Here is a 24,555-nt window from a genome sequence, read left to right on the forward strand (position 1 = left end):
CGGTGCTTTACCAGGTTTTAATGTTTTCAAAGCCTCCAAAAATTCCTCAATGGTGATTGGGCCGCCAATGTCTTCTGCTTCTTTGTTCGTCAATCTAAGCATCTCCGAGGCTTCTATATATGTCCTATCCTCTTCTTCTTTACATACCCTGGCTCTCAACAGCACAATTTTCAGTTAAAGCAACACGGTGCTGTATCGTAAAAAATAGCCTGGTCATTAAGGGGGCAAATCCTTCCGGGCTAAGGTGGTTAAACAATGGGAGGCTGCCTGCTTCAATGTTAGAAGTGGTGATAATGGTCATTCCCAAATCTGCGAAAGACGACATCTCAATATATTGTGAATAACTTCAGCCCCTGCTTTGCCACCTGCCGCTAAGCCCAGCGGAATGCAAGCATCTTTAAAATATTATTTTTGCCTAAAGCCCTGTACATGCAATCAGAATATCAGAATATCATCCAAAAAATACCGCTTTTGATGCGATAGTACAATAATCTGATCGTTAGTAACCAAGTTTTGTCCGAAATTTTCAGAAGGGACAAGCGCAAAAAAAAATCTTGGACGATACCAGATCTTACGATTTTCGTTTTAATCAGTACTGTTTTCTTCCGAAAATACAATACAAACACATTAAATCACTTCCAAATGTTTATTCTGTCGTATGAGAATTTTTGTATTTTAGTAACCTATTGGTTTTCGATATGGAGGCAAGCATGCAAAGAAATAAATTGACGATCATTCGTCCGATAATCACATCCTGTATACTAGGCTTAAGTTTCTCTTTTTTTTTTGGACAAACCAATGTCCCTATACTCAAAATCTTTTTTTTTATAAAGTTGATTAAGCTATTGTTTACTTTTTGTGGGCTGGGAAAACCCCCATAGACTCACAAAGGCTACCTTGCAGCAACATCTTAATAAAGAACACCTGATACCTCCTAACTTCACAATTTATTACTTGGTATTCATTTTGGTTACGTTAAAATGGTGGTTTGCCTAACCATCTGATCACCCAGCGCTGATTCTCGAAGCTGCAGTTTTGGAATCCTATTCAGAGCTCAGCAACTCCATTCCCTATGTTAGCACCCCCATGAAACCACTTCTGCAGTATGGAAAAAAGGCATACATCTGTATCCATAATATACCAGATCCACAGCTATGGGCCAAATTTGACATCAAGACACATGGAGGCAGATTCACAGAGCAAGTACGCCGGCGTACCTACTGATACGCCGGCGTATTTTCAAATTTCCCGCATCGTATCTTTAGTTTGAATCCTCAAACCAAGATACAACGGCATCTGGGTAAGATCCGACAGGCGTACGGCTTCGTACGCCTTCGGATCGCAGATTCAATACTTCGGCGTCCGCTGGGTGGAGTTTGCGTCGTTTTCCGTGTCGGGTATGCAAATGAGCTTTTTCCGACGATCCACGAACGTACGCGCGGTCGTTGCATTCTCTTACGTCGTCTGTAGTCGGCTTTTTCCGGCGAATAGTTAAAGCTGCTATTTTGTGGCGTATAGATAGACTTGCCATGTTAAAGTATGGCCGTCGTTCCCGCGTCAAAATTTGAATTTTTTTTTGCGTAAGTCGTCCGTGAATAGGGATGGACGTAAGTCACGTCTAAGTTAAAAAAATTACGTTGTTGCGACGTCATTTAGCGCAATGCACGGCGGGAAATTTAGGAACGACGCATGCACATTTCATTCGGCGCGGGGACACGTTTCATTTAAATGAAACCCGCCCCCAACCCGCTCAATTTCAAATACGCCGCCAGAAAAACAATACGCCCCTGTAACTTACGGCGCAAATTCTTCCTGGATTCAAATTTATGCCAGGTAAGATACGGCGGCGTAGCGTATCTCTGATACGCTGCGCCTGTCCAATTGTATGTGAATCTGCCCCTAAAGCCCTGTACACACGACCGAGAATCCCGTCGGGAAAAAAACAAAATCCCACCGTTCTTTTGAATGGCAAGAACACGGTGGCGTCATCGACTACAATGAACCGGATTCCCATCTGTTTTCCTGACAGGAAAACTTCTAGGGAGCATACACTAGGCTGGGATTCCCGGCCAAAAGCTCTCCTGCCAGTTTTCCTGCCAGGAAAACCAGTCGTGTGTACGAGGTTTAAAACACATATTGACAGAGAACTCTTTTGGACTTCAATACACGACTTCTTGCAGCTAATTATTGATAGGCTGGAACAAACAACACTTTACTCATTGTGGAAAAAAAATTTAAGAAACTGCGCTAGAAGTGCTAAAAGGAAAAGAACAACTGAAAAACAAAGTCGCAGCTTATTCAGTTGGGAGCTGCAATTAACATGTAAACAATTGGTACAGAAAAAAACAAGAAAAATTTAATCACGCTAACCCCCTAACCATATGGTATGGGTATTAATTTAAGGAATTCCTTAAAACACGCCCCCTCAGCCTAATTTGAATTAGGCACGCTTACGCCGGCCACATTTACGATACGCTGCCATAAGTTAGGAGGCCAAGTACTTTGTGAATACAGTACTTGCCTATGTAACTTAAGGCGGCGTAGCATAAATACGATACGCTGCCTTAAAGTTGCGGCAGCGTCTTTGAATCTAGGTATAAAACATTATAGAGTGAACCACTGGCAAAAAAAGAAAAAAAAACAATGCTTGGCATAGCTTCTAGAACAAAGATGTCTTCTTTTTCTACAATTTCATTTTAGCCTATGTTACAGTTCACTGAAATGAATAGTGGCTAAATTATTAAATAGATGTGGTATTCATAGGCATAATTTCCATATCTAGCTTAAGAAAAGTTCTGCTACTAAACCTCACAAAATGATAAAAAAAATATCCACATTGAAAGAAGGAAGAGTAAGGAAAAATGAAACCAAGTGTATGTCACAGTAGGGCTGTTGTATGAAAATATAATTTTCCCAGTAAAAGTTTAAATCTATTTGGTTGCTATGGGCAACAGCTTGATGTTTTCCATATTTCTTGGCTTTTGTTTATATACTTTGAAGGGTTTCCCATGATTTAAGCATATTTATATATTTTTTGCATTAGTCTAACTAGAATGGTCAGTGCTAGTATCTGTTTATAATTATTGTTCCTCTACATTTTGTTTACACTGTTTTACTTTAAATCAGGTATATTTGTAGTACACATTAAATTAAAGGGGTGGTAAAGGTACATTTGTTTTTCCTAAATAGCTTCCTTTACCTTAGTGCAGTCCTCCTTCACTTACCTCATCCTTCCATTTTGCTTTTAAATGTCCTTATTTCTTCTGAGAAATTCTCACTTCCTGTTCTTCTGTCTGTAACTCCACACAGTAATGCAAGGCTTTCTCCCTGGTGTGGAGTTGTGCTTGCCCCCTCCCTTGGACTAGTCAGAGTCAGGACGGTCTCTACGTTGCAGATAGAGAAAGGAGCTGTGTGTTAGTGGGCATCCTGACTCTCATGTAGTCCAAGGGAGGGGGTGAGCACGACAAGAAACTATTTAGGAAACAATAATGGTACATTTACAACCCCTTTAAAGCTGAACTCTAGGCAGAAATTAATGATACAAATTAATGCATCTGTTCATTAATATATATTGTAAAGTTCGGGGGACCAGCTTGATCGCAGGACACAGGTTTATTAAACACAAATGGCTTCACAGCAGCAAAAACAAAATAAATAATCAGTCTCACCGACTCGTAGAGCTCAGAACTGCTATCACAGTTAAACAGTCCATGCAGGTAAGTTTTCAGGTAGCAGGCTTCCAGGCAGGACACTGCCAAGTCCTTTCACAGCTTTTCATAGCTTGTCCCGGTCTACCATTATCATGCATAGTCTCTACTACACTCCTTCACTCTCACCTGCAACTTCCGGTCTTGCTTTAAACCACTTCCTTAGACAGGTGCATTAACCCTTTCCGTTCCCTTAAAGGCACCACAGTCCAAACAGAGGGGAAATATAACGTCCTTCCAGGACCCAGCCACAGCGTCCTGTACATATCCCCCCCCCATGTGCCCCAACGCCAAGGAGGTGGAGGCAACAGTGGAGCTCAAACAATGGACTCGGGAGAGGGCATCTGCATTTTGATGCAGTCTCTCGGGCCTATGCTCCACTACAAACTTAAATTCCTGGAGCGCCAGGAACCAACATGTAATCCTGGCATTAGTCCCTTTACCCTGCCTCATCCATGTTAAAGGGGCATGATCAGAAATGAGCCTAAACTTCCTCCCCAAGAGGTAATACCTGAGGGACTCCAGAGCCCACTTAATGGCCAGACACTCTCTTTCAATTATAGCGTAGTTGTTCTCTGCTGGTGTCAACTTTCTACTGAGGAAGACTACTGGGTGCTCCTCACCATGAACAACCTGTGACAATACAGCTCCCAATCCTACATCGGAAGCATCAGTTTGGACAACAAACTATTCTGAAAAATTGGGCGCTATCAAGACAGGGTGTTGGCACAGTGCTGACTTGAGCTCCAAAGAAGCCTTTTCAGCGTCTGCATTCCACTCCACCATGACCGACTTCCGACCCTTGGTCAGATTGGTCAATGGAGCCGCCAATGTGGCAAAGTTGGGTACGAATCTCCTGTAGTATCCCACCATGCCCAGAAATGCACGTACCTGCTTTTTTGTGAGGGGGCGGGGCCAACTCTTTACAGCCTCTACCTTGCTGACCTGAGCTTTCACCACCCCTCTACCCACGATATAGCCCAGGTATTTCACCTCCTCCATTCCCAAAGCACATTTTTTCAGGGTTTATTGTAAATCCCTCCTTCCAGAGAGAGTCCAGTACTGCCTGGACTTTGGGCAAGTGTGATTCCCAGTCTCTGCTAAAAACGACTATGTCGTCCAAGTACACTGAGGCATACTCCCGATGAGGTCGTAAAATTCTATCCATTGCTCGCTGGAATGTGGCTGGAGCAGTTTGCAGTCCAAAAGGCATTCATTTGTACTGAAAACACCCCTCTGGGGTAGAAAAATCAGTTCTCTCTAGCAGCCTTAGTTAATGGGATTTGCCAATACCCCTTGGTAAGGTCTAATGTTGTGATATACCTGGCTGGACCTAGTCTATCAATAAGTTCATCTACCCGGGGCATGGGGTAGGCATCAAACCGTGAAACCTCATCAAGTTTCCGGAAATCATTGCAGAATCGCAGAGTCCCGTTGGGCTTTGGTACCAACACAATCGGGCTTGACCACTCACTCTGCGATTCCTCAATGATCTCCAGGTCTAGCATCTTCTTCACTTCCTCTGAAACAGCCTTCCTTTGAGCCTCTGGGATGCGGTAGGGCCGGACAAAAACTTTGACTCCAAGTTCTGTGATAATATCATGCTCTATGATACTAGTTAGCCCCGGCAAGTCTGAAAACGTCTCTTTATTTCTCTGCAAGAACTCCTTTGCCTGCTGACTTTGGATTTTAGATAAAGTATTTGCTACTTGGACACTCTCCACCCCAACCTGAGGCTCAAGTCTTGCACTAGCCAGGGAGGTCACTGGTTCCCTGTCTGTCCAGGGCTTTAACAAGTTGACATGATAAATTGGATACGGTTTCCTCTTGCCTGGCTGGTGGACTCTATAATTGACCTCTCCCACAACTTCAAAAGGGTCCTTGCCACCTGGCTAAGAATTTACTTTCCACAGTGGGAATTAGCACCGCTACTCGATCCCCCACTTGGAAGTGCCTTATTTTAGCAGCCCTGTTATAGACCCGTCGTTGAGCCTCCTGGGCCTTTTGCAAATGCTCTTTGACTAGTGGCATCACGGTTTGGATCCTTTCCTGCATTTGGGAGACATATTCCAGGACACTCTTATGCTGAACAGGTTCACTTTCCCATTCCTCTTTAACAACGTCAAAAAGGTCTCCGCCTATACCATCTCAAAGGGCGAAAACCCAGTGGAGGCCTGGGGCACTTCCCGGATAGCAAACATGAGAGCTGGTAACAGGCAGTCCCAATCTTTCCCATCCCTTTGTACCACTTTCTTGAGCATAGACTTAAGGGTCTTATTAAAGTGTTCCACCAACCCGTCCGTTTGGGGATGGTAAACCGATGTGCGCAGCTGTTTAATCCGGAACAGCTTGCACACATCGGCCATAACCCTCGACATAAACGGGGTACCCTGGTCTGAGTATTTCCTTGGGGAAACCAGTCCGTGTAAACATCTGGAATAATTCCCGGGCAATGGCCTTTGAGGAGGTATTCCGCAGGGGTAGCGCCTCAGGATATCGGGTGGCATAGTCAAGAATCACCAATATGTAGGAGTGACCTTGAGCTGACTTTACCAAGGGACCCACTATATCCATGGCTATCCTCTCGAACGGGACCTCAATTATGGGCAGAGGGACCAAAGGGCTCCGAAAATGAGTCACTGGAGCGGTCAACTGACAGGTGGGACAAGAGGTACAGTATCTCTTTACCTCTGCTTTCAGACCTGGCCAGTAAAACCGGTCAGTGATCCGTGCCTCAGTCTTCTCAACTCCCAGGTGTCCCCCTAACACATCGTCATGGGCCAGGTCCAGAACCTTTCGTCTATATTGTTGGGGTACCAACAATTGCTCTACCACATTTTCTCTCTCCTTGGTAACCCGATACAGCAATTCATTATATATTGCAAAGTGTGGCCACCTCTCATTCGCACCTGGCTTCTGGGGAACCCCATTTACTACTACAACGTGTTCCTGTACACGGGCCAAAGTAGGGTCCTGCATCTGAGCAGTACCAAATGTCCCCTGGGGAACACCCAAATCCGGCAAGGCAGGGGGAGAGGCCACTTCCTCATCCTCTTCCCCCAGCATTACCTGAAGTGGGGAAGGTCCCCCCCCCCCCCTCAGTGTTTTGGTAGGTCTGAGGACCACATATCTTGACATTTTCAATAGTATCAACACTACTTTTATCACCATTAACCCAATCATTAGCATTAAGAACATTTGGCAGTTCAGGGTTATCCCTCTCAGCAGCAGGAACAGGGGATCTAGTTTCTCCCCAGTCTCTGAACAGTTCTCCTTGTTCCCACAGTTTTGTAAACAATGGACAGTCTCATCCTATTATAACATCATGTACCAAGTTCTTTACCACCCCCACCTCTTGAGTACCCGTGCCACATGCTGAGGAGATAGTCACCGTGATGAGAGGGTACTCTCTAGTGTCCCCGTGAATTCACACCACCCGTAAAGTTTTTCTTACCGGACCGATCTTCCCAATCACTCTAGGATGAACAACGGTTACCATGCTTCCAGAGTCCAACAAAGCCCGGGCAGGGAGGTGGTTCACTTGGACTTCACACTCAAACTTTTCCTCAACCAGGTCGAGGTGTGTGGTGCACACTTTATGGGCATAAAAATACCCCTTCCGAAGAACCCCGCATTCCATGAGCTCCTCTTGCAGTGGGCAGTGTGCCCGGGTATGACCCCAGGAATGACATCGCCAATATTGTACATCCCCTCCTCTCCGAACAGGAACAGAATGCTAAGGAGGTACCGGGAGTGACTCTTGGCCTTCTGGGGTGTTTGTTCAAGGGCTCTTTGGAATATCCTTTCGAAGGGCAGCAGTTGGTCGAACAGGCCGTGGCAGACTGGGCCCTATGCGCTTGGTAGGTCCGAGCAGGTCCTCCACCACTGTATATCGTTCCACCATCACGACAAGAAGGTTTGCTGTTTTGGGGTCTCCATGACTGACCCAACGTTGAAGGTCATCTGGCAGGGACCTCCGGTATCGGTCCAGCACGACCCGTTCCACGATTTGGGGGCCAACACCTCCGGCTGCAGCCATTTTTTTACTAGTTGCACCAGGTCATGCATTTGAGACCGGGGTGGCCAATCTGGACGATATTTCCATTGGTGTACTCGTTGGGCCGGAATGGCCGTGGTCACCCCCAGACAAGCCAGAATTTCTGCCTTTAGCTTTTGATAGTCTTTAGCATCATCTGGTGGCAGGTCGAAGTAGGCTTTTTGAAGATCTCCGGTGAGAAAAGGAGCAATGAGGCCGGCCCACTGGTCCTGAGACCACCCTTCTCTCTCTGCTGTCCTCTCAAACGTAGCAAGAAATGCCTCTACATCATCAATCATCATCAATCCCTCACAGTCACCTGGTTGCCAGGGGCAACAGTCGCTTGCTCCTGAACCTGAGACAGCTGCTGCACCGCTTCCTTTAAGGCAGTCACCTGAGTCTGCATAACCCCTTGCTGGGCTGCTAACTGGGACACCAACAGGCGAGTATTTTCTTGCTGCAGAGCCAGCGCCTCTTTGTGGTAAGTTTGCGCTTGCATGTTAGCCAGGGTCAGCTGTTTAATTAGCTCCTCCATTGCTTCAACTTTCAATGTTTGTGCAGCTTTAACCCAGGACATACATCCAATGTACTGTCCCTTTAAATGTCAGTTCAATATAAAGTCCAATGCAATGCAAAAAAAAAAAAAAAAAAACGTTTTTTTTTTTTTTCTCTTATGCCTGTTATTCTGTCCTGCCCGCATTCTCCACCAGTGCAAAGTTTGGGGGACCAGCTTGATCGCAGGGCACTGGCTTTTAAATCAAAACTGAGGCTTATTAAACACAAATGGCTTCACAGCAGCAAAAACAAAATAAATACATCAGTCTCACCGACTCGTAGAGCTCAGAACTGCAATCACAGTTAATCCTTGCAGGTAAGTTCTCAGGTAGCAGGCTTCCAGGCAGGACACTGCCAAGTCCTTTCACAGCTTTTCATAGCTTTTACAACTTGTCCCTGTCCACCATTATCATGCATAGTCTCTACTACACTCCTTCACTCTCACCTGCAACTTCCTGTCTTGCTATAAACCACTTCCTTAAGACAGGTGGTTTAACCCTTTCTGTTCCCTTAAAGGCACCACAGTCCAAACAGAGGGGAACTATAACGTCCTTCCAGCCACGGCATCCTGTACAATATGTATTTTTAAAGCAAAATAATTTAAATGTCCGAACGTGACTTGGTATCAGATTCTTGTAGTTCCTGTACAGCAGAGGCCTGACTAAGAGAGGGAGGAGCTGGACAGAGAACCAATGAGGTGTTCTGCAGTGCTCATGTGCTATTAGGGGGCGTGCTTATTGAAGGAGAGAGCATTAAAATGAACTCATCAGTCCATTCACTGTACAGAACAGGACAGAATAATGACGTCTCCCACCGTGTAAGAGGTAACTGTACTGCACGGTAATAAACATACTGGATGAACAGAAATACAGTTTTGATATCTAACTAAGCTTTCCAGCAACTGCTTAAAAAACAAACCATAATAACAAAAAAATTATTACAGCATTCACAGAATGTCCATGGAAGTGCATTGTTGCATAATGTGACAAAATAAGAGCAGATAAAATACATTTTAACAGTACATGGAGGAAGCCAAATTCAATATACGATGTGCTAAAACATAAGGCAAGAATACTTTCATTGATCGCCTAAACCTATATGACAAAATTAGGCAAAATATATACAAGGGACCCATGAATGGCAAAAGTATTGGAAGTCCACAAGCCAAAACTTCAAAATGCAATACCCTAAAAACTAATAATAAGCCAAAAGAGGTGGGTAGTCAACTATTGCTAGATTATCAATTATGACAAAAGAGAACAAATACAGAAATGACAGTGCTCTAAAAAAAAAATATATATATATATATATATATATATATATATATATATATATATATATATATATATATATATATATATATATATATATATATATATATATATGTATGTATATATATACAAAAGGGATACTAGGAAAAAAATTGGTGATAGTGGAGCTACTTGGTGGGACACAGTATAAAAATAGGTATCAGTTATAGAGATATTGAAATTGTTTGGTCCCCAAACCAAAGTTCAATAGGGCAGGGGCAATTGGATATAGGAGGAGGCTCTTATTATTATTATACATGATTTATATAGTGCCAACAGTTTGCGCAGCGCTTTACATCAGGGAAGACAGTACAGTCACAATACGAATCAATACAGGAGGGATCAGAGGGCCCTGCTCATTAGAGCTTACAATCTAAACTTACTTAAGTTTATTTTCTTTTTGTGACTCAAGCAACCACCCATTATGGATGTTCCAGGTACAGCCTCTGGACAGGCTTCATGACCAAAATATTAAATTAGATGGGGAAATTTTCCTTGATCGGATGTTTAATCTCCTCAAATGCAAATCACATTTACATTGGCACACGTACGGTAATATTTTAAACAATATGTTAGGGAAGATACGTGCCCTCTGGGTTTAAGAACTTAATTCTACCATTAAACGTCCCTCTTCAACCTTTAAAACCTATTGGGAAAAGATACTGACCCACTGCAGTTTGGAATTGATGAAAACTTTACCTACTCAATACACTCTCGAAATGATTTAGCTTGACAGCAAAATGTAAAGAATCAATACACAATATCAGCATCTTCTAAATGCTCCAGCATTCTCTGCTAGATGGAAGGAGGTCAAGGAGCGCCCTGAAGTGACAAAGAAATAATTACCAAAAAAACAGGCCAAATTCGTTAGACAAATTACCCTTCTCTGAAGGCTTTGCCTATAAATGGGTAGGGAGATCTAATGGTAGGAGAGGACTCCAAAAGGGAAACTCAACCCCTTAACCCAGCGACTGATCAATATGAATCCGACTCTTCTGTCTCTCACCCAAAAGGTTCTCGCCCCACAGGTTCTTCCACGTCTAGTGCAACACGCAAACGTTCAGGCTAAAGTGCTGGCACCTCTCCAGCAGCACCTAAGAAGGGTAAAAAAAAAACTCTTCCAAACACCAATCTGCACATACACCAGGAGACCCCTCCCCGGAGGCCACTGGAGGAACAGTCCTCTCAACACTTCACCATTTAATTATCACCTGATGAACTATCAGTTTTGCAACTTGGTTTGGTCTTTTGCCGTTTGATGCGTTACACATCACCAAAACTATTAAAGATCTATATCTTTTTGCACGTAATTCAACATTCAAATTTATTTGTGATCAAGGCCAAAATATCCCCCTTGAGCGCAAACTAACTGAACACACCAGGCACTTTACCATGGAGGAATTCTGTGCATTATGTGATCTGATGCTTTTATACCATGAGGGTGCCACTGATGACCCCCCCCCGGCTCACAACTGGATCCCACGGGAGTCACCAGTGGCACTACAGTCCCTCCTTTTCCCCTCCCAGTGGTTGGTTCATCCTCAATGCCACCTAATATCCCAACAAAAATGTAAACCCAAATCAGGCAACTTCCCAGATTTGATTATTTGCCCAGCGATTTGGTCTTTTCTTCATCAAACCATTGAGGACCATAAAGTGGTTGTAAACACCTCCTTACAACTTGCACCTACAGGTAACCAAGATTAAGGCTGTAGGTGCAAGAAATATCTCCTTAACCTACACGGACTGCACCGACAACTGCGTAGGCGCACCGAGCGTGCACTTTTTGCGATTGGGCTAATGCAGGGTTAATGCCGTAATCCCGCACATGCACAGGGATCTGCCGGTCCCGCGCGGGAGTGACATTATCGCTGCTCTGGCCAGCGGCGATACTAGGAAGAAGATCGCAGGAGATATGGCAGCGGTGGCGGAGGGCACGGAGGAGAACTTCGGGGGCTTCGATCTCAGGTAAGTCAATCATAATGAGCTAGTATGTTATGCATACTAGCTCATTATGACTTTCTCTTGAAGGATTACAAAAAAAAAAAAACTGAATGAGGGATTACTTCCTCTTTAAACAAAGCAAATGGCAGGAATTTTCCCCTAACCTGACTTCCAATCAGCATTAAGACATTTACAAAAATGAAATTACATTATCATAAAAAAAAAGAAAAAACACAATATAGGTGTGACAGCGCTGTAAAGGTGAAATAAAAAAATATTTATTACAATCTTGCTTTATCTGAGCACAGCTGCTTACTTTTCCTTGCGTCGGTTTGAATATCTTTGGCGCCCCCTTGTGGCGGCTAGGTTACCTCCCTGGCGAGTGAGGCAGTCCTGCCCTCTTGGGGCTGTTCCCCTCGCTTGCACACGTCCTGGCACGGGCTTCCACCCATAGGCCATTGAACTTGTGTGCATGCGCAACATGGTTGAGCATGGCATCATGCGGAAGGTCTGACCCAGCGACGTCACTATAGACACTGGGGCCCTGGGAACACAGGCTAGCTACCATTTGAACTGTAAGTACACATTATACCTGCCATGTTGGTCACTGCTTGATTGCTGTTCTCAGCGACGCAGGCACTTAAACTCCCCCTATTTATTCATTTGTGTATCCTCGTCCCTTTCCAATCAGGATTGCTTGTTTGGTGTCCTAGGGCCAGATTCAGAAAGCATTTACATCGGCGTATCTCCAGATACGCCGCCGTAATTTTTCAAATGTGTGCCGTCGCATCTTTGCGCCGATTCACAAAGCAAGATACGTCCAAAAACATGGCTTCAGCCGTCCGATGTAACTTGCCTAGGCCAGCGTATCGTGGGCGCATAGTTACGCTGGACGCATTCGGCGTTCCCATTATAAATATGCAAATGACCTAGATACGCCGATTCACAAACGTATTTGTGCCCGGCGTATTAATATACGATGTTTACGTAAGGCGTACGACCGGCGTAAGTTTACCCCTCATAAAGCAGGGGTAAGTCATGTTAAGGTATGAACGTCGGAACGACCATAGAAATTTACGTTGTTTACGTAAGTCGTGTGTAAAAAGGGCTGTGCGTAAGTTACGTTTACGTCGTAGGCAGTGTTCGACGTATCTTAGGCATTCTAGCCGACGTGATTTAAACATGCGCACTGGGATACATCCACGGACGGCGAATGTGCCGTTCGTTCGGCCCCTCATTTACATGGGGTCACGGCTCATTGTAATACAACACGTCCAGGACACGGGACGGAAACAGCATTGCTCAAAATATGGAATGATGCTCTTGAGGCCGCAGACGAAGGAGAATCTTGTCTTCTAGTACTCTTGGACCTCAGCGCAGCTTTTGACACAGTAGACCACAAACTATTGCTGACTCGGCTAGTTGAAGTAGCCAAAGTTGCGGAATGTGACTTATCCTGGTTCTACTCCTTTTTGGAAAACCGATCACAAGTAGTGAAACTGGCACCGTTCACTTCTGAAAAACGCACGGTATCATGTGGAGTCCCTCAAGGATCCCCTCTGTCCCCGGTGCTGTTTAATATCTATCTTCGCCCCCTTTTTGAAATCATCAGCAGCCAAAAGCTGCTCTACCACTCTTATGCGGATGACACACAATTGTACTTTCGCATCTGCAACAAAAAGGATCATCATCTCGCTCTAGAGAAATGCCTCTCTTTGATAGAGAACTGGATGACAAAGAGTTATCTTAAACTCAACGGGTCGAAAACAGAACTTCTCCTGTTTCACGCCAATCTAAAGAATCAACCGGCAACAACCTGGACACCTCCGCCCATTCTGGGCAAAATCATCACCCCTAGCACCAAGTCAAAAGTGTCTGGGTCATCTTTGACACCTACATGACAATGGATGCACAAATAGGGTCAGTAGTCAGCGGATCGCACCATCTGCTGCGCCTACTACGCAGACTTATTCCATTTATTCCCAAAGAGCACATAGCAGTCGTGGTGTGAACAATTGTTAACTCCAGACTTGACTATGCAAATGCCCTGTACCTCGGACTCCCAAAGTACCAAATCACTCGCCTGCAGGTCGTTCAGAATACTGCCGCGCGACTTGTGACTAGGAAAAAACCTTGGGAATCAATCTCACCCTCACTGAGTGTCATGGTCTTACCTCTTTGCAGGCTTCTCTTCACTGACATGTGCTGGCAGCCATCTTGCTTCATGGGGTTCTTGTAACCTGCCTCACCCTGCGGCTCCTCCCTCCCACTGGGAGGAGCTGACTGCTCAGCATATATATATATCACGGCAGCTGCAGCATTTCCTTGCTTGGGCCTTTCGTCTGATACCTCATCCATGATCGTGCTGCTTGCTCCTGGTGACCAACCCGGCTACGGATGTTCCTTCTGGTTCCTGATTCCCGGCTTCGTTTCACCCCGTCTCTGGCTACAGACTTCGGCTTGGCTGACTTCCATCCCTGGCCATCGACCCTGGCTTTGTTGGACGACTCTTCTGGCAGTTTCGATCGTCAGCGTGGACTTTGATCTTGCTATTTGATTTTCAATAAAATCCCCTTATTCATTTATTTGTGTTGTACGTCTGATTCATGCTTCCATGACACTGAGAAGCCTTCACTGGTTGCCAGTGAAAGACAGAATCACTTTCAAAGCGCTTTGTCTGACGCATAAATGTATTTTGGGAAATTCCCCCAAATATCTATGCGAAAAACTAAAGGCTTACAACCCCAATCGAGTTCTGCGATCCTCTAACCAAAATCTACTCCAAATCCCCAAAAACCAGATACAAGTCCAAAGGAGAAAGAAGATTTGCTGCCCTGGGCCCTCGACTTTGGAACACTTTACCAACCTCCATTCGGTTGGAGGAGAACCACTTGGCCTTTAGGAGAAAGATCAAAACTCATCTCTTTTGAGGTCAAAGGAGAAATGGTCAACAAGCGTCCAGAGGCGATTCAGTTTGCATGTGCAGCGCTATATACGTTTTTCACTCACTCGCCTTGATAATTTGAATTAGGCGGGCTTACGCCGGCCCATTTACGTTACGCCGCCGTAACTTAGGGCGCAAGTTCTTTCTGAATATGGTACTCGCCTCTCTAATTTACGGCGGCGTAGCATATATGAGATGCGCTACGCCCGCCGAAAGTTACGCCATTCTTTCTGAATCCGGGCCCTAGTGTGTATCCCAACACATCCCCAGCTGCATTACTTTTCTTGTAGTGCTCCCTAACACCTGCTGAACTTTGAAACCAGCAGTCCACATTTGGATCTTATGCCCCGGGACCCCCTCACTCACTTACCTCCACCCTCCCCCCCCCATTCCCACTTCTTCCTTCTATTTTACACATTCCCCCTATGTTTCACTTGTTTCCCCCCTTGTTCCTCCTTTTAACACCCCACCCCCCCATTACCTACCCCCACCCTCGCTTTTCCCCCCTTCTGTCCCTCTTTCCTCAGTTTTCTTGTCTTCCCTTTTTCCTTTTCCCTTCCCCTCCTCTTCATTCCACCCTCCCTCACACCCAATTCCCCCTCACCCCTCATTTCCTGCCCCCACACCCCCCCTTCCTTCCCCTCTCCCCATCCTAATTTTCCCTCCCTCCCTTTCCCCCCCTTGCTTCCCCTCTTTCCCATGTACATAATACTATACTGTTGCTTTGGTTAATTGTATAGCTTCTGATCATTTGTTAATTAAATTACAGATTTTCTCCCGACGAGGCGGCAATAGTTGAGACGCTTTTCATGACCCACAATTCTACTGCGATTTTCCTCTATTGGGACTATTACATGTATACTGGTGATTTGTATGGATTGTCACCATGCTTTTAATCTGTACATGATTTTGTGTTATCCTTTATTGTATTTATGGGGACCAAACAATTCCAATTTCTATCAGTTATAGATGAAGTTATATAAGCACACAAAAATAAAAAATTTCAAACAAACCTCTTCCGCTCTTCTCTGAGAGAATGTGCTCGACTGCAACTGTTTCTCAAGATGGAAGCTTTTCAAACGTTCTTCTTTCAGTTGGCTGTTAAGCTTGTCTACTTCATTCAGGAAAGCATCTTGACTAGACTTCACGGTCTTCAAATGCTGATTTAAGAAAAATATCAGAAATACAAAAATGAGAGCACATAAATCTATTAAATAAAAATCTAAAAGCAATTAGAATTTCAACATCTTTGCAAATCATCAACCATGCTGATGTGCATTTGTTTACGTATCACATTGGACTACACAACTGTAGTCCAAAAGAAAAAAAAAAGTATTATAAGTAAATAAAAGTAATAACTAGAATATTCAACACCCAAGCATAAGAAAACAATTGTGTAATCTGCATTCCAGTGCAGTCAAGAGTCAATCTTGACTACCTTTCAACAAATGCATAGTCTGTCAGAATCAGCAGGGTGCTGTTTGCCAGGCCAACAGAAGTAACTAGATCTTGAACAAAGATCACATATCCATAATTTAGATTAAATATAATGTCAAGGTGTAAAGCAGTGTTTCCTAAAATAGGTATGAAACCCAAATTGGGTCAAGGAAGTATTTGGGATGGGTTGCTACTTGATTTTGTTTCCAACAGCAAAATCAGCAGATCAGTGGCAAGCGATAGCACACTATGAATGATGGCACAAACATGTATAGGTAATTAGAGTGAGTAGGTGGAGACCCCTCCCAGGGGTGGAAGCAACTACCCAGGTAAAGTTGTAGGGTGAAGAGCCATTATGGTGGTTGGAAAGTTCTACGGTTAAGAGAAAATATAACTAAGGTTTTATTTCCCTTGGCTTTATTAAAGCCTATAGGAATGGAGAAGTGAGGTCACAATGTGTTCTTTGTGGGGGGAGCCTTACATTTAAAAAGCTTGTAACAAAACACCCACATGATGAAATTAAACAAAGTATTTAAGAATAATGCAGAAAGCTTAAAAATATAAAATACATAATTATATTAAAATCAGTGTTTTGACTACGCAAAATATATAAATTCAAGGCAAAATCAGCTTAGAATACAGTACATCTTTAGGCAATGTTATGCAGCGGTTCCCTGTTCTTGATCACCCCATGATAAATTCTAAATACCGAGCTGCACTTACTACTTTTTTTTTTACATATGGATTATGCATTATTTGTTTTTGAATGGCTATTCTGACAGTTCAGGAAACATTATCTTCCTGGGTCCCAGTACAGTGAGAGCCGGTTCACACCGGGGCGATCTGCTATCCGACTTCAGGTCGCCTCAAGTCTCCCCAAGTCACGCTGTCCAGAAAAGCAATGGAAGTGAATGGAGCCGTCTTAATACACACTACTGAATTTGCTCCGACTTCAGAAAAGGGTTCTGTACTACTTCAATCAGACTTCTAGGCGATTTGTATCCATTCTCCAAGTCTGATCCCTGTACATAATGAGGCAACTTTGCAGGAAGCAGAGCGGAATTTACCCAGAAGCACCCAGGTACTCCCCTGTCCCCAGGCAGCCCCCACCTTCCTAGACACTGATTACTTTCAGTTTAGACGTTGTCTCTGTATACCTCTATACACCATGTCTACCAGAGCCAGGGAAGGGAATAGAAGAGAGGCTGTGGATAATGAGTCTCTTATAAGGTTCATCAAGGAGAGACCATGTCTGTATGACAAGACAGACATTACAAGGACCAACTGAAGAGGGACAATGCCTGGCTGGATATCTGTCGCCTGTCCTTTGAGGATTTTGATGTATTGTCCCAGACCGACCGCACTGCCAAATGTAAGTTTAACCTTTATTATATGTCTGTTTTCCTTGACTAGGCATGATGGTTGTAATTCCATACAGGCCACTTGTTTTCACAGAGAATGGGTGCATGAACTCCCCCTTGTCTACATCCCTACCCAGCTCTGAGCACCATGCCTTGTTTCCAACCCCTCCAAAGACTACCCCTTCTAGCGATTTGTGGTACTAACAGTTTTGTATAGAACTTTTTACCAAGACAAGCAGTATAATAGATACCTTGCAGACAGCAACAATAGATCCCCTGCCAGCAACAATAGATCCCCTGCCAGCAACAATAGATCCCCTGCCAGCAACAATAGATCCCCTGCCAGGAACAATAGATCCCTGACAAAAGTAGATCCCTGACAGGAACAATAGATCCCCATACAACAGTAGATCAACATATTGACAACAACAATATATCATTGACAACAGTATATCCCTACCAGGATCTATAGATCCCCTTACATCAGTAGATTCCTGACAGGAACAATAGATCCCCTGGGAACAATAAATCTCTGACAACAACACAAGATCTCCTTAGAACAACAGTAGATCCCTAACAGGAACAATAGTTCCCCTGACATTAGATCCCTGACAACAGTAGATCCCTGACAGGAACAACATATCCCCCTTCCAACATCAGTCGATCCCTGACTGGAACAATAGATCCACTGACAAAAATAGATCACTGAAAACAGTAGATCTCTGACAGGAACAATACATCCCCTTACAACAGTAGATCCCTAACAGGAACACTAGTACAACAACAATAGATCCCTGACAAGAGTAGATCCCTGACAGGAACAATAGATCCATGACATGAAGAATAGATCCATTTACAACAGTAGATACCTAACAGGAACACTAGTTTCCCTGACAACAACAGTAGATCTCTGACAGGAACAAAAGATCCCCTGACAACAATAGATCCCTCACAACAGTAGATCCCTAACAGGAACACCAGTTCCACTGACAACAATATATCCCCTTAAACAACAGTAGATCCCTTACAGGAACACTAGATCCCCTGACAACAATAAATCCCTGACAGGAACAATAGTTCCTGTGACAACAATAGTTCCTGTGACAACAATAGATCCCTGACAACAATAGATCCCTGACAACAGTAGATCCCTGACAACAGTAGATCCCTGACAACAGTAGATCCCTGACAGGAACAATAGTTCATGTGACAACAACAATAGATCCCTCACACCAGTAGATCCCTAACAGGAACACCAGTTCCCCTGACAACAATAGATCCCCTAAAAACTACAGTAGATCCCTAACAGGAACACTATTTCCCCTGACAACAACAGTTGATCCCTGATAAGAGTAGATCCCTGACAGGAACAATAGATCCATGACATGAATAATAGATTCACTTACAACAACAGTAGATACCTAACAGGAACACTAGTTCCCCTGACAACAACAGTAGATCTCTGGAGGAACAATAGATCCCCTGACAACAGTAGATCCCTGACAACAGTAGATGCCTAACAGGAACACTAGTTCCCCTGACAACAATAGATCCCTAACAGTATATCCCTATCCCTGGCAGGATCAATAGATGCCCTGACAACAACAATAGTTCCCTGTTAGGAACAATAGATCCCCTGACAACAGTAGATCCCTTACAGGAACAGTAGATCCCCTGTCAACAATAGATCGCGGACAGTAACATTAGATTGCCTTATAACAACAGTAGATCACTGACAGGAACAGTAGTTCATGTGACAACAATAATAGATTCCTCACAACAGTAGATCCCTAACAGTAACACGAGTTCCCCAGACAACAACAATAGATCCCTGACAACAGTAGATCCCTGACAGGGACAATAGTTCATGTGACAACAATAGATCCCTAACAACAGTATATCCCTGGCAGGATCAATAGATCCTTATTGATCAATAGATCAATACTGCCAAACCAGCTGCTACGACAGCTGACATTACTTAACACACATGGAACATTTTGGACACAGAAAAACAGGGAACAGGGAAGAAGAAGTGAAACAGGAAGAATGATGTCAAAAGAGCTTAGAGGCTCTGATTGGCCACTTCTAACATTCCCTGTCCTGGAGGCGACTTCAAGTCGTATTGTAAATCGCCCCAGATCGCCTGGAGTTGCCCCAGATCGCCCTGTGGTTCATGCTGAAGTAGTGTTGTAGTTGCCTCTGAAAGTCATGCTGAAAGTCATGTTGCCCCAGTGTGAACCGACTCCAACAAGTTTCTTATTTGGGTTCCCAGTTTAAAACGTTTAAGAATCCCTGCAAGGCTATATAAACAAGTTGCACAACAATGGGAGGACAAGACTTCCAGCAGGTGGTATAAGGCTGCATTCACATCTAGGCGGACGAAATCGCGGCGTTTTGTCGCCGCAAATCGCGGTAAAAATAGCGGCGTTTTGTACCGCGATTTGCGGCGACAAAACGCCGGTATTGTCCGCCTAGATGTGCCCCAAGATGACCCCCTCTATGGAGATGATTCCCATCTCCTAGCCGAACGCTCGAAGACGCCTGAAAAAAAGGTCCGGGACCTTTTTTCACGCGGCAGGCGGCAGGCGACAGGCGTCCGGCGTGGAGATGTGAACCATCTCCATAGAGGGACATCTGTTTTCAGCCCTCTGGCGGCAGCGGCGTAGCGCTACAGGCGTAAAAACGCCTAGGTGTGAATGGGGGTTAAGGCACAGGACCTGGGAGTGCCTAGTCTTCAAAGTCTCTGACAGTTTGAATTTATCTAAACTGCAGGACATATCCAGTTTGTGGGCTCTGAGATTACCTTGCTGTTGACATTGACCTTGAGGTAACCAAAGGCCACAGAATAGAATGATGATTCAAAGAGCAGGCAGTAGACAGAATAGTCCTCAAGTAAGGATTTATTTGACTGTAAGGGTTTATTCACATGTAAGGTCATAAGGAGGTAAAACCAGGCAGTTTTACATCCCCCAGACTGCCAACATGTACACATCAGTGACCCAGTTTGGGTCCCAACTTATAGCATAGGAAACACTAGTGCATAGTGTACAGCTTGGGTGCACGTGCATTGACTCAGCACAGAAAAAAATAAAAATAAAACAGGGTCAACCATAGGACTTGTATATGAAAAATGCTGAAAAAAAGTAAAAATGCATATTTTTTTCAGTAAAATCTTCATTGAAGAAAATTGGACTTCATGAATTCCCAAAGTTAGGGTTATACCACTGCCTACAGGAGGTTGGGATACAAAAAATTAAAACCAACACCCTTATTAACCCACCTCCAACTACCATGCCTCAGTTTTGTGTGCAACCATTACAATAACTTAGAGGGACGGGACCTGTGTCCCTCAATTGACTTCATGTGGCAAGTACAAAAAATATATTTTCTTTATCATCTGTTGAGAGACACAAAACAAGTAAAAAAGGCGCAAAACACAGGTACCTCAAGTAGTGGTACCCAATAGTCCAAGGGCAAAGGTAAGAAGGTGTGTATATACACATATATATGCACACATAGAACTATATGGTAGGGTATCAGTCAGGGCAGCCACCAAGAAAACCAAAAGCCGGTTCCGGTATACTAGGAAAAAAACAAGAAGAGGGGCGCCTCTGAGTATGTATCATAAGAATAATTTAATAAACAACAACATCCACTCACATGGAGAACAGGTAAGTTGCATTCAAATCCGGTTGCTGGGCTGAAGAGATGAAAGTGGGACTGCAAGTCCTGTAAAGCTGGCACCACATCAGATCCGTGCAGGATGGAGTGGGATGGCTGAGCACAGCGTGGTTTTCTTCAGTGATCCAGACTTGGGCATATCCTAGTCAAGCATGCTTGAAAAAGAGGTGCGGCCTTTTTTCCATCAATGGTTTGCTAGCTTCGAAACATGTCGCATGTGTGTGATGTCATTGCCGGGCGCCGTGCTGTGATGCTCCTCTAGTCTCACTTTGAATACATGGCCGTGTTTACTTTTCAATCTACAGAGACAGAGCGCACACCAAAGCCACAGTGCGGCTTGCCATAACCACTGACTCTTGTCACTCTCCACTACACTTTTTACCTGGAACCCGTGGGCCTGATTCCCAAAAAGCTGCCTAACTTAACTTTCAGCAGTTAAGTTACACTGACTTAAAATTTCTACCTAAGTGCCTGATCCACAAAGCACTTACCTAGAAATTTCAGGCCGTGTAACTTAAGTGCCGCCGTCGCAAGGCGGTCCTTCTCTCCGGGGGGCGTTTAAAATTTAAATGAGGCGCGCTCCCGCGCCGGCCGTACTGTGCATGCGTGTGACGTAATTTTCCCGACGTGCAGCGCGCAAACGTAATTGACGCCGGGCTTTGTGGATTGCGACGGGACACTAAAGTTGCGACGGGTGAAAAAAAATATACGCGCAGGGAAAACAAATAATTATAAAAAAAAATGACAGCGTCGCTCAGCATGCATTCCTGAGAGGGAGAACTCCATGCCAATTTTTAAAGAAAAAAACGGCATGGGTTCCCCTCCCAGGAGCATACCAGGCCCTTAGGTCTGGTATGGGTTGTAAGGAGACCCCCCCACGCCGAAAAATCGACGTAGGGGGTCCCCCTACAATCCATACCAGACCCGTATCCAAAGCACGCTACCCGGCCGGTCAGGAAGGGAGTGGGGACGAGCGAGCGCCCCCCCCTCCTGAGCCATGCCAGGCCGCATGCCCTCAACATGGGGGGGTTGGGTGCTCTGGGGCAGGGGGGCGCACTGCGGGCCCCCCCACCCCAGAGCACCCTGTCCCCATGTTGATGAGGACAGGACCTCTTCCCGACAACCCTTGCCGTTGGTTGTCGGGGTCTGCGGGCGGGGGCTTATCGGAATCTGGGAGTCCCCTCAAATAAGGGGACCCCCAGATACCGGCCCCCCACCCTAAGTGAATGGATATGGGGTACATCGTACCCCTACCCATTCACCTGGAGGCAAAAAGTAAAAGTTATTAAACACACAACACAAGGGTTTTTAAAATAATTTATTAGTCTGCTCCGGAGGCCCCCCCTGTCTTCTTTATTAGCTCTAATACCAGGGGGGGCTTCTTCTTCCACTCTCCGGGGGTCTTCTCCGCTCTCCGGGGGGGGTTTCTTCTTCCGCTCTCCGGGGGGGGGGGGTCTTCTCCGCTCTCCGGGGGTCTTCTTCCATCTTCGCCGCTCTCCGCTGTTGACTCGGCGAACCCCGGTTCTTCTGCAGCTGTCCGGTGCCTTCTTCTTCAGCGCTGGCTGCCTGCTATCTTTGTGTGTTAGCTCAATTACTAACAGGCAGCCAGCGCGGTCTTCTGTGACGTCAGGTTCTTCTTCTCCCCTCTTCCGATGTTGACTCGTCGCCTCTTGACACTGCAATGATGGAAGCGCGCCTTGCATCCCATTTATATAGGCATCACCGTCCCATCATGCTCCGATAGGTACCCACGTGGTGGGTGCACGTGGGTAGGCACCCACCACGTGGGTACCTGCCGGAGCATGATGGGACGGTGATGCCTATATAAATGGGATGCAAGGCGCGCTTCCATCATTGCAGTGACAAGAGGCGACGAGTCAACATCGGAAGAGGGGAGAAGAACAGAAGAGAAGAACCTGACGTCACAGAAGACCGCGATGGCTGCCTGCTAGTAATTGAGCTAACACACGAAGATAGCAGGCAGCCAGCGCTGAAGAAGAAGGCACCGGACAGCTGCAGAAGAACCGAGTCAACAGCGGAGAGCGGCCAAGATAGAAGAAGACCCCCGGAGAGTGGAGAAGACCCCCCCCCGGAGAGCGGAAGAAGAAACCCCCCCCCCGGAGAGCGGAGAAGACCCCCAGAGAGCGGAAGAAGAAGCCCCCCTGGTATTAGAGCTAATAAAGAAGACAGGGGGGGCCTCCGGAGCAGACTAATAAATTATTTTAAAAACCCTTGTGTTGTGTGTTTAATAACTTTTACTTTTTGCCTCCAGGTGAATGGGTAGGGGTACGATGTACCCCATATCCATTCACTTAGGGTGGGGGGCCCCCTTATTTGAGGGGACTCCCAGATTCCGATAAGCCCCCGCCCGCAGACCCCGACAACCAACGGCAAGGGTTGTCGGGAAGAGGTCCTGTCCTCATCAACATGGGGACAGGGTGCTCTGGGGTGGGGGGGCCCGCAGTGCGCCCCCCTGCCCCAGAGCACCCAACCCCCCCATGTTGAGGGCATGCGGCCTGGCACGGCTCAGGAGGGGGGGGGCGCTCGCTCGTCCCCACTCCCATTCCTGACCGGCCGGGTAGCGTGCTTTGGATACGGGTCTGGTATGGATTGTAGGGGGACCCCCTACGTCGATTTTTCGGCGTAGGGGGGGTCTCCTTACAACCCATACCAGACCTAAGGGCCTGGTATGCTCCTGGGGGGGGAACCCATGCCGGTTTTGAATTTAAAAATTGCCGTGGAGTTCTCCCTCAGGAATGCATACCAAATGCCGTCACTTGAATGGGCCTTTACAAGGTGTGACTAACTTTCCACATTGTAAAACCAGCCCTAGTTTTGCGCAAGCAAATGGGAACTTACGCAGAAATCACAGTGCTGAAAAGCTGATGAAAAGCTTTGTGGATCTGCATACTCAAAGCTGCATTTCCATGAGAAATGCCCCCAGCGGCGGATGCGGTACTGCATCCTAAGATCTGACCGTGTAAGTGTCTTACACATGTCAGATTTTCTGCCTAACTTTGGAAAAAGCCTTTTGAGGATCGTTTCCAAAGTTAGGCACAGACTGAACAGCAGTTATGCCTGCGTATCTCTTTTGGGAATCAGGCCCCATATTCTTATCAGATGGATTTTTCCTGATAGACTAGGATATGCCCAAGTCTGGATCACTGAAGAAAACCACGCTGTGCTCAGCCATCCCACTCCATCCTGCACGGATCTGATGTGGTGCCAGCTTTACAGGACTTGCTGTGACTTGCAGTCCCACTTTCATCTCTTCAGCCCAGCAACCGGATTTGAATGCAACTTACCTGTTCTCCATGTGAGTGGATGTTGTTGTTTATTAAATTATTCTTATGATACATACTCAGAGGCGCCCTTTTCTTGTTTTGTTGAGAGACACAGGAATTCTCAAACCGTTGGATGTCCAAAAGCAGCCCAAAACAAGATGGGGGCAACAGCCACCAAAAGGCCCCACAGATCATTTTGTAGATCATTCTACAAAATAGTATCTGAAGGAATCAACACCCAAATCAAAGGCAAGAAGGAAAAAAGTGCAAACAGAAAGTGATAATTGCCATGGCCA

General features: G+C 45.5%; 1 protein-coding gene across 3 annotated transcripts in view; it reads right to left on the minus strand.

Moving 5' to 3' along the window:
- RPGRIP1L (RPGRIP1 like) overlaps positions 1-24,555 on the minus strand; it is a 361,700-nt gene that overhangs the window by 200,230 nt on the left and 136,915 nt on the right. For all 3 annotated transcript variants that reach the window (XM_040328736.1, XM_040328734.1, XM_040328735.1), the window contains exon 8: positions 15,510-15,656. In XM_040328736.1, the coding sequence (XP_040184670.1) occupies positions 15,510-15,656 (147 nt within the window). The remainder of the gene's footprint in view (positions 1-15,509; positions 15,657-24,555) is intronic.

This window comes from Rana temporaria, chromosome 11 (assembly GCF_905171775.1).
Source record: "Rana temporaria chromosome 11, aRanTem1.1, whole genome shotgun sequence".
Lineage (NCBI taxonomy): Eukaryota > Metazoa > Chordata > Amphibia > Anura > Ranidae > Rana > Rana temporaria.